This window comes from Rhipicephalus microplus, chromosome X, assembly GCF_043290135.1.
Source record: "Rhipicephalus microplus isolate Deutch F79 chromosome X, USDA_Rmic, whole genome shotgun sequence".
NCBI lineage: Eukaryota > Metazoa > Arthropoda > Arachnida > Ixodida > Ixodidae > Rhipicephalus > Rhipicephalus microplus.
This window is the reverse complement of record NC_134710.1, coordinates 267,571,819-267,588,983: the sequence shown is the minus strand read 5'-3', so window position 1 is coordinate 267,588,983 and position 17,165 is coordinate 267,571,819. Positions and strand designations below refer to the sequence as shown.

Here is a 17,165-nt window from a genome sequence, read left to right as displayed (position 1 = left end):
GATTGATTGATTGATTGATATGTGGGGTTTAACACCCCAAAACCACTATATGATTATGAGAGACGCCGTAGTGGAGGGCTCCGGAAATTTAGACCACCTGGGGTTCTTTAACGTGCACCGAAATCTGAGCACACGGGCCTACAACATTTCCGCCTCCATCGGAAATGCAGCCGCCGCAGCCGGGATTCGAACCCGCGCCCTGCGGGTCAGCAGCCGAGTACCTTAGCCACTAGACCACCGCGGCGGGGCGTCACTTGTCAAGAGAAGACTTGGAAACGCGTCTCCCGAGGTTAAACTAACTGTATATAAGCCGCTAATTAGACCGGCACTAGAATATGCCGACATAATTTAGAGTCCCCATCACAAATTTATCATAAAAAAAAATTGAGAGAGTTCAAAACTTGGCATTTGTGTTTTCAAGTTATTCCCTACCAGTGTTACAGCTCTGGGTAAAAAAGCAAAGCTGTGTTGTCTCGATCAACCCAAAATAATTTCTAAACTTAGATTTCTGTATCATTTGTATAATGAGCATTATAAAATATCCAAAACAGAACATCTTCAACCCCTCAGACACTCCTCAAGAGCTAACCACAACAAGACAATAGGGCTGCCTAAAGGTCACAATGACATTCATAAAAACTTTTTCCATCATCAATAGAACACGAATAGTCAACGATCATCTACAGTGAACTGTGAAACAGTAGAATCTTTTGCTCAAGAAATCAGCAACATTTTTTGTTCTAGCTAGTGTATTACAGTTTCGTATTATGCTCACATGGGATTTAAACAATATCCTTGAAACTGTTGACCATGCAGCATTGAACCGATTTTTTTTATTAATGTGACCACTTTCGGCAAAATTGTAATAATTTTATGTATTACCACTTCTGCTTGGAACATAAGTTTTGTACTAATAAATGTAGTGCACACCAATGCTGCAGAGTTGCCACTTTGGAACTGGAATGAATCTAAAATCATTCCACATTTTCTCAACTCCAGAATGGAATAGGAATGGAATGGTGAAAACATTGAAGAAATAGAATGGAAATAAAATTAAACGCATTTGCCACGGAATGGAATAGGGATGGAATTAAGTCTTTCCAATAAAAGAGCCACATTTCCTTCAACGAGCCGTTTATCAAAATTGCAACGTTAAGTCAGACCAATGAATTTAACAGCAAAGCAGTAATTTAAAAATGCTTGTCTAATTACAAGTGTGGTACATTTACAAGGAACGCATCTACTACAATTCTTTCCTTAATTAGACTGTTGCTCTGAAGTTTTTCTCTATTCTTGCCGTAACCACGGCTTTGTGCCATGGTATCCGTCTTACGGAAATGTATCGTGACGGCATACCCATCTTACACTTTGTGACATTTCCCCCCTCAGCCGCCTGCTGTCTCCTCATTTTTCACTTTGTTTCTGCTTCTACCACCATCGACAACTGACTCATATCCGTAAAAGTGCTTCTCTTCTGAAATTGTGATGCGCGTTAACGCTGATTTGAGGCTTGTGTTTACTGCAAATTTTCGTATACCAGCTTGTGCAGCCTCGCCACATATTGCACCCCCCCCCCCTCCCTTTTTTTGCAGTACTGTACCCCCTACCTACACAAATGGGCGCCTTTGCTTGAAACTGTGGGTGAAGGTCTGTAGGTCAGCGCAGCACACATTCGTACACGACGAACTCTGCGATGTGTGAACTGTGTGTGTGATGAACTGTTGTACAAGATGAACCGTACAGAAAGATACAACAGACTTGAAAGCACTGGCTGGCACTAGTCTGGGTAGCCAGCCAAAGCAGGCGATACCAAGTAACCAAGGCAACACCATCTGAATCTCTACAGGGAGATTCGCTAAGTCGTCATTTTAGCATTAACATATTTAAGCTTGAACGATATTAAAGCTTCATTTGCTTTAACTTGCACTCTTAGAAAAAAGGCCTGCTTATTCACTTAACTAAATACCAACCATTTACTTGTCACAAAAAGTACTAAACTCCTAGTAAGTGAAGGTGGTAAAATACAGAGTAGTGAAACTAGCTAGTTTTTAAAGTAGTTAGTCAATAGTGCCGACTTGAATAATGAATGCATTAATCTTTAGTTAACAGACCCTTATACGTGCATGTACATTGCTACATCAAGATTATTCAATTACAGAAGTAGATTTCCCACGCAAATTTACAAGAAGCAGAACTGGAATGTGCTGCTGCTGCTTTATACACTCCATCTTTTGTGCTCATTATCAAGCATAACTGTTCGCCGGCCCAAACCTAGAATGTGTTAGGTACTCTGTTGCTACCACTGTCCTTGCCATAAGAAGCAAAACTAAAACGTGCTACAGACTACAACCTATGCGACGATATGAAGAGTACCCACCCGGTGATTGTGTTATGGTATGGACACCAATCCATCGCCGTGGTCTCAGTGAGAAGTTCCTGCGCCAGTATTTCGGACCTTACAAGGTAACCCGACGGCTTGGGTCTCTGATCTACGACATTGTCCCTGATTGAGTGACACTATCTCAACAGCAGCACATGCAACCTGAAATAATCCACGTCGTGCGCCTCAAAAAGTTCTTTCAGTGCTGCCACACTAAGACATTTTAATCTCCTGCACCTTGTTGTATCCAGCAATTTTCTTGTTTGTAGTGTCCTGTTTTAGCATGAAGACCATGCTCTTCCTTGTGGAGGGACCATGGCACACGCATTTACGAGCAGAACTGGAATGTGCTACCGGCTTCTTTCTCCGCTCCAGCTTTCGTGCTTGTAATCAAGCATTACTGTTCGCCTGCCGAAGCCAGAATGTGTTGTGACGAAAGAACATAAGAGATTGCTGCATTTTTCTGAGAGGGGATCCCCTCAGGGGTGCTGGAAGGGGGTGCAAAAGGGGCACTTACACCCTTCAAGTTCATCCTTGCCTCCTACCCAAGCTACACCAGGGCTCTCCCACACCCCAGGTCGTGTTCAACACGACCTCGCAGTGCTAGAGAAGGATCCCTGCATAATATCTACGGGCGACCATGCTACATTCCCAAATTATGTGATGATATGTTGCCACTGCCTGGCACTGTTTGCATTGTAGCTTTGTCTCCTCCGGGAATATTTTGTTCAAAGCGTAAGGGTTGGGAAAAGATCGCACCTTCAGTATTCCCCAGACGCATTCCTGTGCTTTAGTAAACAGCTTGTGCGGGGACGAATAAAGCCCCCGCTCCAATTTATAATCATTCGTGATGTGAAAAAACACCAGCCCATGTCTCGCGGACCTCCAAAAAATGACTGCTCACCTACCCGGCTGACAAAACCTCGAGCATTCAAGTGAGCCGCCTCGTTCCCAGGGTTCCAAGAGTGTGCTGGTACCCAGACAATCTCTATTTCTCAAATTTCTCGCCCCGTGACCCCATGCAGCAATTGTGCGGCGGTTACAGATATTCTGTCCCTCGCCAATTTTCAGATGGCAGTCTTTCGAATCGCTGAGATTCAAGTTCGACAGACAATTAGTTACAGCTAGTGCTATTGCTGCTTCCTTTTCAGTTTCTGAGGAGCGGGTTTCGATTAATACAGAGGCAACCAAGGGTCCCCGTCTGTCCACCACCACAATCAAAAAACAAGATTCGTGTCTGTCCTTATATTCCGCGACATGTATAGACTGCCGCTTCGTACTTCCCGTACTCAACATGTAAAGCTCTGGCTTTTGCCTGCCTACGTTGCTTATGATGAATCGGATGCATATTTTGGGCAAAGATTTAATGTATAGGGCCTTGTGCAATTCTTGCCGCATATGAGTTTTAGTGCTCCCAGCAGGATCCTCAGCCCCAATGCCAATATTTTTCAATATAATCCTGCCCGCTTTGGTTGTCGAAAGCCTGGCGTGCTACGTCACCAGGTGCGCCTCCCTTAGCTCATCTAGGGAGCTGTGCACCCCTAGTTTTAACAGCCTTGCTGTAGCTGCATTGTTAGGCAACCCAAGGGCTGCCTTGTAAGCTTGCCTGATCATAGCCTGAATCTTGCCTTTTTCTGTAGCATCCAAATTGATATAAGGCGTGTAAGTAATCCTGCTGGGCGTAAATGCCTGTACCAGCTTAACCTAAATATAAATGCCCCATCTGAAACTGAACTGCTCAAAATAAAGTGAAAAAAATGACCCTTTCACTTCAAATCCTAGTACTTTATTTGAAGAATGAGCAGATTGCTTTGCACTGGCACATTGAACAGGTACTCAGCTCTACATAAAAATGATCACAGCCAAAATGATCAGTGCAAAATAGCTGAAAATTCTCTATTAGTTCATGAATTTGAGAAGTTTATGAATCCTTCATGAATAGCATTGACCAAAATTCATGTTAAACAAATGCCACATCGCCCCAAGGAGTCACATCTTGACTTTAGGCTAAAACAATCACTGATATCCTTTTTCATAAGGTCTAAACTTAATGACATTCAACCTGATGAATGTCAATAACAGCATCTTTCATGAAATGAGCAACTCTAATTAAAAATGAACAAATGAACATGCATCTAAAAGTTTATACTGCCTTCAGCGCTAGTGAAAGAGTATTAATATTACCACTGTGGGGTAAACCTTTACAATACTGTAACATCCATAGCAACTCCAGGCATTATAAGTTCATCCTGGGTATATCGAACTAGAATATATAGAATAATTTGCTGTATTAAACAGTTGATAAAACCCTTCAATGTCCCATGCAAAAGTATGGCACTGTTGCACAAGTATATCGAACTCCCGCAAAGCATAAATTCCGATAAATCGAACACTGCTCCAGGCCGTAGCCCAGACAGTGCACCTATTCCGACAAAAATTGCTCATTTTTCGGTCGCGATATAACAAGTTTCGATCACTCCTCGCATGCAGGTGACGAGAAGGCGGTGTAATTGGTTGGTTGCACAGAGTTCGCAAGGGCACGTGATGCGCCATCTGTTGGTTGTAACGCGTAGACATTGTTCCCAAAGGGGCCAATTGCTTAGGGCGCCAAAATTGCATAAACGCTAAGTGACTACACTAGTGGACAACTTTTCTTCGCAATGAAGGAAAAGCTGTGGGGGCGGAGCTACTTCACTTGTACCTTCCCACGTACCTTCCCGCGAAGTAGTCTGGTACGGCTAGCATTTCGAATGATGGCTGGGGGGCGACAAGCTCACCTTAGGGTCCCTCGAATGTACTCTCAAGACCATACTCGCCTGAAGACACCATTTTGACTATGGGGTACACGTAAAACGTGTGATATTCCCGCACGTGCAAAAATGTGAAATGACACTGCATAAAGTAAAACTAATAAGAACATTATCTTGGTGCGTGCTGCTTATCTTTATGAACAGCACCTTGTAGAAAATTTATTATTATCACACGAAAAACTGATGCAATTGTGGAACCATACTCTGCACCTTAGTCACCCCCCATTGGCATCGTACCCATCCCTTGATTGCACGGCCTTCAAAATCCGCAACCTAGACTTATTTTTGGCGTTCGCAGTTTATAGAATACACATCTCTGAGGCTATCTTTTTCTTGTTTATCGCTTGCTGCTACGAATCCTCTAGTGCCATCCCCAAGATATCAATGGTGGGATGCATGGTCATTTGTTGTTTGTGGACTGCTAGACTGATTTTCTCGCAACGATAAAAATAATGAGTAGTGCTTGGAACGTCAATCAAGGCCCATGCATCATGGGCTTTGGTGACAGGAGACTAGTCTTAGCTGACGATGTACGGTGCCTTAATGAATTTTGCGGCTCATTAGTATTTACAGATGCCACCTCAAACGGGAGTACAGAAAGACCATCGGTACAGATGACATCGCCGTTTCCGACTGCATCGATGCTGCTTTCATGGCTAACGTTGCCGTAATCGAGAGAGTGTACCCATGCTGTTATAAAGACGCTAAAACCGCCACAACAGTTTACTGTGCTACACAGCTTGCATCAGTGGTCACCACCAATCACCACTGTTGCGGCTGAATTAGCCGATTCTTAAAGCTTCAACACTAGATTAATGAGGACGACTTTATGAACATGATGGCGTGCAAAGGGTAAAACAAGTCCACAGACTATTTTTATGCAAAATAAAGTGTGCTAACTAGCAAAGGAGGTCACCTTTTCTTAAGCACACTGTAAGCGAATCTTCCTGCTAACGCATATTACAATTTCTGAAAGGCGTTTCGAGTAGTAATTTACTAATATAAACCTCAAATACAAGTATTTATTATATCGATCATCGAACTATTTAGTGATCCCCTTCGAGTTTCATATATTCGGGATCGACTATATCCAGTCCAAAGCCCAGCACCAACACTGCTTACCGTGTTGAAGCTGCTATAGTACTACTTCCAATGTGAGCATTTTATTGAATGTCGTGTATCAACTTTCTTATAAGTAATGCTCAAAATGCTTCGATTACAGTGCAACCTATGGCATGAGCAGAATCCATTTCAGACAAAAAACTTCTCACAAATGCATTAAGCAGTGAATGACATTTAGGCAAATGACAAGGTTTGTCCGTGTGGCATCACACGAATGTCATTATGAAGATGATGCATTTTTGCGACCACCTCTGTATTACCCTATGGTATCTGTTCTACACATTGGTGACGCTGCTGCAGCTAGGCCTTGAGCATGTGATATTTTAAAAATCAGGCTGCGATAGGCCATGCTACTCATATTCTTTTAAAATTAGTTCCACTTTAATTATACTTTCATTAACACAAGAATTGCAAGCAAGCTGTGGTATACCATAAAGCAGACAGGCACGACACAGTAGTATAGCTAGCCACACCAGCAATACCTTCATCCTTTGCTTCAGTAGTCTGTTCAGTCTCCTGCTTGGTAGCCTCCGCAGACACAGGTGCTGCAATGAGTGCCCCAGCATCACACCAAAGGTACCTCTCTCAATGGAGTAATAACTGTCGTAATTTGAGAAAAGCTCGCACTTATGGTTCTTAAGAAAGCTATTCCATATCCTTTCACTATTGCAAAAACGCAATAAATTTCAACAGTAATGTCTTTCCATTCTTATACTTGCTACTGAATGTTTCATTTTGGAAAACATTGGCTCTAACTGCAGATGCTTAAGAGGAACCTGTTCATGCAAGACCACCTTTGTTTGCAGCAGCTAGGCTTATGCACACAGCTAGCAGCAAAAAAGACAAATCAAGAAAGGCTGATTAAATAACAGCCCTCCCAATTGCTGCAACAAAGCAATGAAAACTGAGGCCTTCAGACAGCATACAAGTTATCTTAATTGATAACCACTTGGGTGAGCGAGACAGTTGTCACAAAACGAGCGCTCAAAAAAGAGCGCGCCGCCGAATCCTCGCGACGAAACGCCGGAGTGACGCCGCGAGGTCAGGATAAAAAAAGAAAGAAAACAAGCATCCAAAGACTCCCCGGGCACGCGTCCCTTGTCCCTCTCCTGTCGGAAGCGTGGGTTCGCCGACGAACCTCCTCTCATCGGCGCCCGAGCAAGCCCTCGAATGTTATAGATGGAAAGGGGCGGGGTGATGCCGGGTTGCGTCATCCGTCGCGGACGGCCTTCGAACAGTCTCGCCCTTTCCCCCAGCCTTCGCTGCGCATCGCGCCGACGAAATGATGAGAACTTTCTGGAATCTCGCGCGGAAGGTATTTAATCGAGCAGCCGAGATGAGAGATCAGGAGAAGACGGAAGTTAGCGCCAGAGCGCGTAGGGATTCCGCCGCGTAGTCGGCAAAGGTTTTGTCCGTAGGGACAAAGCAGGAGAAGAAGAGGATTTCCACCTGAGGGGTGAAGGCTCGAGCTACAGGCAAGAGCGTGTGTCTACCGCTATCGAGCGAAGACGCGTGGCAACAGCTGCATGTGTGAAGCCGACGTGTTTCCGGCGAAGAAGGTTGAAGCTTGGAGAGTGGCCAAGTGAAGATGCGAGGTTTCCTGGAAGAGAAACTGCAGGGGCAGCGGAACGACAACAACGCTGGACTTTGAGAGTGATTCTCGGAAGAGTATCATCCAGACTTTTGTTCCAAGAACTTTGGACTGAATAGGTTTTCTATCTCTAGTCTTTAAGTGTCTTGGTTGTTCAATGCATGCGACTGCATTGTAGTGCGTATTGTCTGTGTCCGTTGTTTTGAGTGTGGCTGATTGTACTGTGTAGTACGTTGTTTGATTGGTGACATATTGTACTCAACTATTGTGGAGTGTGCATACTTGTGTATTGTTTTTGATCTGCCATTATTGAGAATATAATTTTGTTTTGTTTATCAACTCTCTGCTCCGACTTGTTCTTTGGGCCACAGCCGAAGCCCGCTGGCGTGCCAAATAGGACCACTTCAAAATTGTCCACGCTTTCGTGGTGCGGTTCGGGGGGGGCAGATACTTTGGCCCTTGGAATTAGCCGGCGATCGCCTCCCTAATTAACGGGACCTGTGACAACATTAAAGAGTTTTAATTATATTTAATGGAGCTTCATCTAAAATACAGCAGATTTTGTAAAAGTGAATTCAAGAGTATACGGGGACTTTCCTTTGCTCTAGCTACTCAAATTCTCTGGTCAATAAATAGATTACTGTCATGGGTTGTGCGACATTTTAGTTATGACCTATTCAGAAGTCTTACAGTACTTTATAATAGATACCTGCCTAAATTTATATACAGTGTTTCAGTTTGGGGAGGGGGCGTAAATTGAAGCGCATGGCATTGCAACGCGACGACACTGCAGTCGCGTGCCAGCAGCCCTCACGCTTAAACAAATGCGCGGGAAGGGGCGTAGTGTCAAACTGTGCGTGCTAGCTGCATTGTCAGACAGAGCGCAGAATTCATTGTTACTGTGGGAACTGAACTGATATTCGGTACTAGAAGTGCGACGGCAATATTATCAACCTTTACTGGAGAGATTATGAAGAGCGGAAACTTGGGCAAGTTGATAGGACATAACTGAAAATACTAACAGTGTAACCTAGTAATAGTTACAGCGTAACTACTGAAGCACAAAACAGCACTTTCCTAGCTTTGTTTCCTGCTTCCATAGTTGAGCTGTAACTACTAGGTTGCACTGTTTGTATTCAGTTACTGGTAAGAATGGGGTTCTAGAAACTATTTGACAGCATACTTTGTTTGCTCTTTTTAAATGACGTGGTACTGGTGCAAGCATGTATATTTATTCACTGTGTTGTGCTACCACATATGCTGCACAAAAAAGCAATAACAATGAGCATGCACTCTGCATGGTTTTGACGCTAAAGAAATGCAAAGCACTCAACAGTGACTACCATGCAGTTATGAGAATTTAACACACTAAAACAAATGGGAATGAATTCACAAATGCTTTAAGTAAAGCCAACGACCTGAACGAACTTTTTATGACAGCCTTTCATTACTCCAGCCATGAAAATGCAGGCACCATGCTTCCAACTTCACATAATATGTGCATGTACCCAGTAGCACAACGTTTTGGAAGAGCAAACAATATGCTGTGAAAGTTTCTTGAAACCCATCATCACCAATAAAGGCCGATATGTTGCCATCGCACATTTTATTGCAGGGTATTGGCTCAATTTCCACACTGCCCGACAATACAGCCAGCACGTACCATCGTAACAGGTGGCGCGGTTCAACAGTGCACTCCTCAAGCATTTGCGCACGTGCAAGATGCTGCCGAAACGCGACTGCAGTGTGACGACACGTGCTCAGATTTTTTTTTTTCGTGTCAAACGTCACTTTGAAGCACTGACATCAAATTTACCCATGTCAAGATTTTTGTGTCAACGAGTAGCTATCGACCCCTCAGTAGAGATTTGCGACCTAAAATGCAACTGAGGGACGAATAACCACTTTTGACTTATCACTGATATTTAGCACGACTCAAGATAGCCAGCAAGCCTATCATTTTTAGAGCTGGCAGCGCTTCCTCGCAGTCACCTTCAGATCGCACCACAGCTGACCACTTCTCACAAAAAAATAGTGACGCGAGGCTCAGCTGCTTCAGACATTTCGCCTGCTAGGCGCAAACATTCAGTCATGCCTTGTCACCTGCATTGCCGTCGTCGCCATACAAAGAGTCGAGTAGAGTTGAATAAGACAGTCTGGAGCTTGGAATCGCCGAGATTCACAACGTCGCAAATCATTCTTGCTTCTATCGACCCTTTGCAGGACAAAGATTCCAAAATGGATGCTGTTCCAAACAGCAATAAGGAGGTACCCGAGGACGCATGCTTCATGTCTCAATTAGCTTTATTGGGGAGTTTTGGCGTGAACAGCATTCAGTATATGCAAAGGGGTCAATGGTATAACGGTACAGGAAATGTGCTCCAGCGGAGAAATAGAATACATTGTCTGCTTGCCAGGTTCTTTGTTGCACCTCCACATGGCCCCACCTATACGGCCTCTCACGGTTGCAGTGGCAGTAACCCAGTATCACGCGGACACAGAAGTCTACAGACAAACTGAAATCACCAATAACGATGCCTGCGTTTTACTCGTTAGCGATAATATCTGTCTATATCCACTCCACTTTGACAGCTTGTGGTCGTGTTGGCGTATAACATGCGTGTAATGAAAAAGACACCCTCGCTGCACTTTTCCCGCACTTCCAAACAGACGACTACAACTCTGAACGGTTCCCCACATATGCCGACAGACGAGCACACGTTGAATCATGCTTTTTTTCCGCTGTTCTTTTGTAGACGGTTTGAGTCTTGTAATTTCACGAAATCATTCAAAGTGATGCAACGAATATCAGACATGAAAAGTGAGTGCATTTACAAGCTTTGGCACCGGTCTGCACCATGATAAGAACACTGATCGTAAACGTGATCACTAATAGCGCATTGTCACTCGAGATAACATGTGTGAAATGTATTTCACCGAATACGTAGCACTAGTGTCGATGCCGCAAGGCCCTCCATTTTCCACTGAGCTCTTGTGCGCTGTTTGCCGTCGAAATAAAATAACTTCCTTGTGACAGACTCAATTCAAATTTGGCCAAGAGGACAAAAGCATACCGAGCGATCGTATGAAGGGCACAGCTTTACACTGAAATTTGATGTCAGTGCTCCTTTAAAGGGGCCCTGCAACATTTCTTGAGCATGGTCAGAAAATGGTGCTGATCAATGGTAAAGGCTCCCGAGAACACGCGAGCCAAATGTTATAGCACAGCACGCAATTCAGAATAAATTATCAGTCACCTGAAATTGCTTTCTCTTCCTTCGACAAATGACGGAAGATACTCCAAAATCACTAGTAAAATGCCAATCTATCTCAGTGATTGGCCGATTTGAACACTGCACGCTCGTTCGTTACAGAGATCGCCGTGGGAGGCAGTCGCTTGTCTAGGTGTGCACGCGATTGAACTGAGAAAGTTGCGTATTCTAAGAAAAAAGAAAAAGAAACTGCTTAAAGCCATAAGGCGCGCATGACATTTGTTTGCCCCTCCCATCTCTCCCTGCTTAGCTTCCAGCACTTCTGTCGAGACGAGAGAAGAGAATGCGATTGCAGCGCATGACAAATTTTTGTAACTCCGCTCATATTGGACACATTCTTAACATTTTTGCGGCGTTGAATTTGTGAGGGAATAAGCTCCTCCAGTGAATTAATTCCATGGTTACTCGAACAAGTGTCTCAGGGCCCCTTTAAGACAGTAAAATTTCGCACTCTGTTCTGCATAGCAGCTATGTGGGCTACCTGGTAGCATAGCATTCGCACAGTGATAATTTCATAATGGAAGCAATTGTACTTTTTTCACGTCAGTTAAACAGGAACTTCAAGCATGAATGACTGACATGTGCAAACATGACACCAATGCTTGCAGCACCACAGGTTTACGTTAAAATCTATTTTGCTCAAATAGCAATGCAAGTTTTGAGGAACAAGGGGCCACAACATCAGAGGCAATGCATTAGAATGCTTTGCAATGGTAGCAAATAAAAACAAAAGTAAAACACTGGGAGGACACTTGAGTTTTGCCTTCAAGAGTAGAATGTTGATAATGTCATCGGGCCCAGTTTGCATCGCCTTCTCAATCACTAGCGTGACTGCTTCTCATTTGACACCTCAACCATGTCGCAAGCAAAGCAATGTCTGCACATAATGTAGGTCATTTTAAAGCCTCCTAGAAAGTGTTCTACAAATACTATTCAAGTACCCAGGGCACCATAATGCTCCCTTTTTCAAACAAGGCAAGGTAACCACTATGTGACCGTAAGGCAACACAAGTACCAGCTCAGCTGCACACTTTCTTGATGGCATTTCTCTTGATGGTCATTGATTGTGACCGAGTGCTTTGTAATGAGTGGGCCTCTAATACCCGTGCCACACGGGCAGAAAAAATGGCATTTACCCCCGAATGCCTTCATATTTATTGCCATTCGCGCGGTGCCACACGGGCGAACAAAATGGCATTCATCCGAATGCCATTCGCTACCAACTGCCTTCGCCACAACTCAGTTGACTGAGAAATGCCTACTCTCGACGACACAGCTCGCAAAGTGCGATTTACCTGAAAGTATATAAAACAAATCATATTGAGCTAAAATGAAATTTCCCGTCTTTTATTTGCACTAAAGTCTTAAAAAGATGCTTTGAACGTTATACGAAGAAAATAAAGTATTGATAATGAAACACATGTCAATTTTAGTGTATATTTACGCTGTGGATCTGACTAGTGTTGACTTAGGTTGCTATGGTCGGCTGCAAAGTCGTAAAACAAAGCAAGAAACTAAAACTTAGGGCATACTAATATGCTTATTTCTACTTTTAATGATTATCTGATGTGTATGAAGCTTGTAAACGCTTGTTTATTTTTTTATTGCTATTCACTCAATGCTCACTTGGAAGGTGCTGTGATCGACATCATCAAGTCAAATGTCATTCGCCTTGGACGTGTAGCAGCACCGGCGAAACGAATGTCATTCGGGAACTGAAGGCCTTCGCCACCAAATGTCGTTTTCTATGCCCGTGTGGCACGGGTATGAACCATCAACTCTTTGCACACTTCAAATGTTTAGATGCCTGGTGCCATTTTATGCCCTCATGTCACTCATTTTTCTTGCCCAAATCTGCTTGAGGCACTGGTGCGGCGGCTCTGTAGTGCAGCACTTGCCACAGACAGCCCAGGTTCGATTCACACTCGAGCGGAACATAGGTATTTACTTATTTGCGTTTACTTTGAATTTCCACTCATGAAAACCGATATTTCGTTGAACCATCGACACCAAAAAAAAAAAAAAAACTGGCTTTCCAACTCAATCGCTTCAAAAAGCAGTCACACTTGCTACGTACAAAAGTATCAGATAGTCTATCAATAAAACATATTTGCGCTCAAAAAATGAAGTACTTATTACCAGGGGTTGATGCAGCCGCATTCCCTCCACCAGCACTTTCTTGGCCGTCAACAGCGTGACCCGTACTCTGAAACAATAATACGAGGGTCAAGCGTGAACAATGCTGCCGAAGCGAAAACGAACGTTCTAGCATAGCTAGGTCTTACCACGGGAACTCTCATGCACCAATGCGAACACACCGACTCCAATGGCATTACCCAACCGCAACTAGCGTCCCTGAATTCCATGCCCTGTTTTAACGCTCAACCGAAACAAAGGAAACGAGCGAACGATATGCCTCCCCGTCTTGTTCTGTAGACGTTGCTCCAATTTCACGTGGCGAAGCTGAAGTTGCACGCGGGCCCGCGTGCTGAGCTCCCACCCACTCCTGCGCATCGAGAACGCGTCGTTCGATTTCGGCAAGCGGGTCCCGCGCGCTGGTTCACGCCTTCATCTAGCAGCTGCCGGTGGCGTGAACCAGGCAAAACGCTTTCTGAACCTAGAACGCAGCATAACACGTACAAGCCATAATGGGCGAAACTTTCAAGGTCTGTCCAGTGACGATAAGCGCGAAGGAAGCCCTTTCGCGTGTCGTCAGCAAAACTGGTGTGAAAGCCACGTTTCACCAATGCTTTCAAGTATTTGAAGTCAAGACAAATATACGAAACGAGTGTGATGCGGCGAGTTCAATAATTAGGAAGTTTTAGAATAGCACACCGCGAGCCCTTGCGGTGCGGTCGCTGCCACTGAGCATGCGTCGTAACGCGTCTCCGGTCGCATTCGCGGCCAGCCTGCAAAAAATCCGAAATAGCGGCCTCGTGTGCGGGCCCGCAAGCGCTGGTTTTGAGGCTACGGTGTCGCTGCGATTGTGCGTTGTGGTTTGCAGGAGGGAAAACGTATTCTAAAGCTCATATGGCGCCCGCTATGCCGGCGACGCCAGCACGTTTCCCTCGCGGTAGGCGGACCACGCGGACCACGGCGACGGTGGCACAGAGTAACGATAGTTATAGCGCGAGAAAAAAACGACGACACAGAGACAAGAAGGACACGAAAGCTCTCTGTGTCGTCGTTTTGTTCTCGCGCTATAACTATCGTCATGCCATACCAACTAGCCCAAGCTGCCACAGTTCTAAGTTACACAGAGCAAAGTTGCGTACAGAACGCGCGTTGCGTTACGTGCCCTTACCTCGCTCGCAGCAGGCTGTTTCGTATCCACGTCCTTTTCGGGACCCATATCCGTTCTGTCAGATGGAGACAAGTGAGCTCGAACTACGCTACAATGATCCCTCCAAATATGCGGGCTGTGAACTGCTGCTAGTGGAACTCCTCTACGCTGATTGTGGGAAGTATGGGGTATGGGCACAGAATACCTACCAGTGGACAGTGGTATGGGAAGTGCACATGGAAGTGCATCACGGGAACTAGAAAATGCGGTGCTCACGCTCACGTGCTTGTCAAGCTTGGCTTGGCTTGTAATCACGCTTAGCCAACGCCTCCTCTAGGAAGATGCCTGCCGCATGAGAAACAAAACAGCTGCCACACCCTTTCTCTCCTTTATTTTGAAAATGTTCTCGGTCGCTAGCGTCACTTGTGGCAGACGGTGCAACAACGCAACACTTTGCATAGGCTCCGAAACAGTAACGCACAGTTGCAGGTCTCGAACAACTCTCGACTGACGCGCCCCTAAGGGCCGCAGATGAAAAACACTTAGCTGGTACCGCCCGTCGACGTGATAATAGTCTTGGTCGCGAGCGCCACCGCGCGGCGCTTGCTCAAAACTGAAGGCAGGCCAGCTCCGCTGGGAGCGTGAGCCCTTCCCCAGGCATTGTTTAGAGGAGGCGTTGGCTTAGCTCACCTTTGGGCTTTCGTATTGGCAGCATTAGTGACCCCATGTCGGCTTTGGCGTGCGCGTGCGCCAATTTTATCGTTGGCAGCTGGTGTAGCCGGAGCGAATAGAACGCGGCGCAGATCATGTTAGCGACATACCTTTCTTCTCGTGCCTTTTCGTCGTCTTCTATCGCGCGCACAGCTATTAAGCATGTTGTTATCGTCGGAGGTGGGTCCATGGGAGCCGGGATTGCGCAGGTAGTACATATAGATTGGTTAACTGTTGTTACATTGACCAGAGCAAGGTCATCGGACCGTTCTTCGCCATGGATATTGTGTTGTTTGCCACTGATTGCAAGTTTAAAACTTGCGCGTTTTGCGAAGAGTATAGTCTCCGACAGTTTGCATCTTATGTGCCTTAGGTCGCCTCCCAAACGGGCCACCAGGTTGTCCTTGTTGACGTCTCGAAGGAAGTCCTCGACAAGTCCAAGGCTCGCATCGAGGAGAGTCTGAAGCGGGTTGCGAAGAAAAAATTCGTTGAAGACAAGAAGGTGCGCTTGTTTGCTAAAAGTGTGCATTATTTTGTGTGATACTTTTCTATTTGGCAGTGAGAATCCTGAAAGCTTAGCTTTCTTCAGATCTGTTCGGTGTAAATATTCATTATTGCTGCGTTAAAACTGCTGTCTATGGCCTAACCTTCCCCATACTATGGTTCATCACTTTGAGCAATGTTCTCGGTTTTAATTGTAGCAGTTTAATTTATGGTGATCATTCGTAATGGTTTCAACTCTGAGAAAAAAATTCGACCTCTAGTTTCTGCAGTATGTGTGCCAACAGCTTGTTGCAAATTTCATAAATGAACAAGTAATTCTCATATTACACCCAATATCGACACAGAAAAACAAAAACGGGTTATTTGTTTGCTGGCCTAAACACCAATGTTGCAACGAAGAGCTTTCCAAGAATAACAAGTCCTCTTTGCTGGCATCAGACTTTTGAAATGACTGAATTTAAAATTCATGCGCACATGAGAAAGCACACCGAGCTGTTGAGCCCAAAGGGTTCCTGAACCGTGTTTTCAAGTAATTAATTGACCTCAATATTAAAGGGGTTCTGCATCGGCAGCCGAGGCTCCTGAGAACACACGAGCGAAATATCATAGTGCAGCGTGCAGCCTGGAATCCAGAATTAATTCTCAAAGGCAGATAAAAATTGCTTTCTCTTCACTAATGCTATATACTGCGGAGATAGGTTTGCTAGAAAAGCGACCGTAAAAGGACGCAATGTTCTCTACTGCGGTAGTGTGTGAAGACAATGCGAATAGGTTCCTCAACTCTTGACATGACGGAGAAACTCCATTCGAAGCAGGTTGTCAACAAACTGGTTTTATGATCCAAGATACAGCACAGTGCAACAATCATGATTGTGCGCCTTTGGGTAACTTAGCAAGACCAATCAAGCACACCTGCTTGCAACTCAACGGTTACCACTCAAAAGGGAAACCGCCGAATCATGAACGAGAAGTCGCCCGCAAAGGCTGAGCATGACTTCTTCCTTGCAAGCATCTAATCTACGGCGACCAAGTGCCGGTGAGAAGAACGCTCTAAGTGGAGAGGGAAATCTCACTGGCAAATGAGCACAAGCATGTACAGGGGCGTGTTCTAGCATGCCGTGCGCATGAGCGGCGCAGGGCCAGTGCAGGCGCTAGCGGGGAACGGCCAATGGGGAGGGCACCTTGATCGTGACGTCACAGGCCCAAGTATTATGCCATTAGCTGATTTGAGCATGGTGCGCTCAGGAGTTATTAGGGCCGCCCTGGGAGACCGCCACGTGTCCGCGTGATCAGACTAAAAAGCCACGCATTCAAAGAAAAAAAAAAAGACTGAGAGAGAAAGTGCTAAAGGTTACGAAGCGCACGTGATGTCACTTCTTCCCTTGTGAGATCCCTCCCTGCTTAGCTTCCAGAGCTTTCATCGAGAAGAGAGAAAGCTATTGCAGCGTTTGACAAATTTTGTAACTCCACTTGTACTGGACGGATTCTTAAA

At 45.1% G+C, this 17,165-nt stretch overlaps 2 protein-coding genes across 15 annotated transcripts in view; one reads left to right on the top strand and one right to left on the bottom strand.

Annotated features, from left to right (window-relative positions):
* LOC119161534 (uncharacterized) overlaps positions 1–14,669 on the bottom strand; it is a 38,906-nt gene extending 24,237 nt beyond the window's left edge. For 2 of the 14 annotated variants that reach the window (XM_075879071.1, XM_075879073.1), the window contains exons 1-3: positions 14,480–14,669; positions 13,315–13,381; positions 6,795–6,857 (exon numbers count right to left, since the gene is read on the bottom strand). In XM_075879071.1, the coding sequence (XP_075735186.1) occupies positions 6,795–6,857; positions 13,315–13,381; positions 14,480–14,527 (178 nt within the window). In that variant the 5' untranslated portion in view covers positions 14,528–14,669. Of the gene's footprint in view, positions 1–6,794; positions 6,858–13,314; positions 13,382–13,460; positions 13,629–14,010; positions 14,089–14,479 lie in introns of those variants that run through there. The other 12 variants (XM_037414062.2, XM_075879069.1, XM_037414064.2 and 9 more) reach the window with 8 other exon arrangements.
* Positions 14,670–15,160: 491 nt separating this feature from the next.
* The window catches only part of LOC119161536 (hydroxyacyl-coenzyme A dehydrogenase, mitochondrial), a 46,692-nt gene continuing 44,687 nt past the window's right edge, over positions 15,161–17,165 (top strand). The window contains exons 1-2 of the mRNA XM_037414078.2: positions 15,161–15,378; positions 15,543–15,671. Of these exons, the coding sequence (XP_037269975.1) occupies positions 15,265–15,378; positions 15,543–15,671 (243 nt within the window). The 5' untranslated portion in view covers positions 15,161–15,264. The remainder of the gene's footprint in view (positions 15,379–15,542; positions 15,672–17,165) is intronic.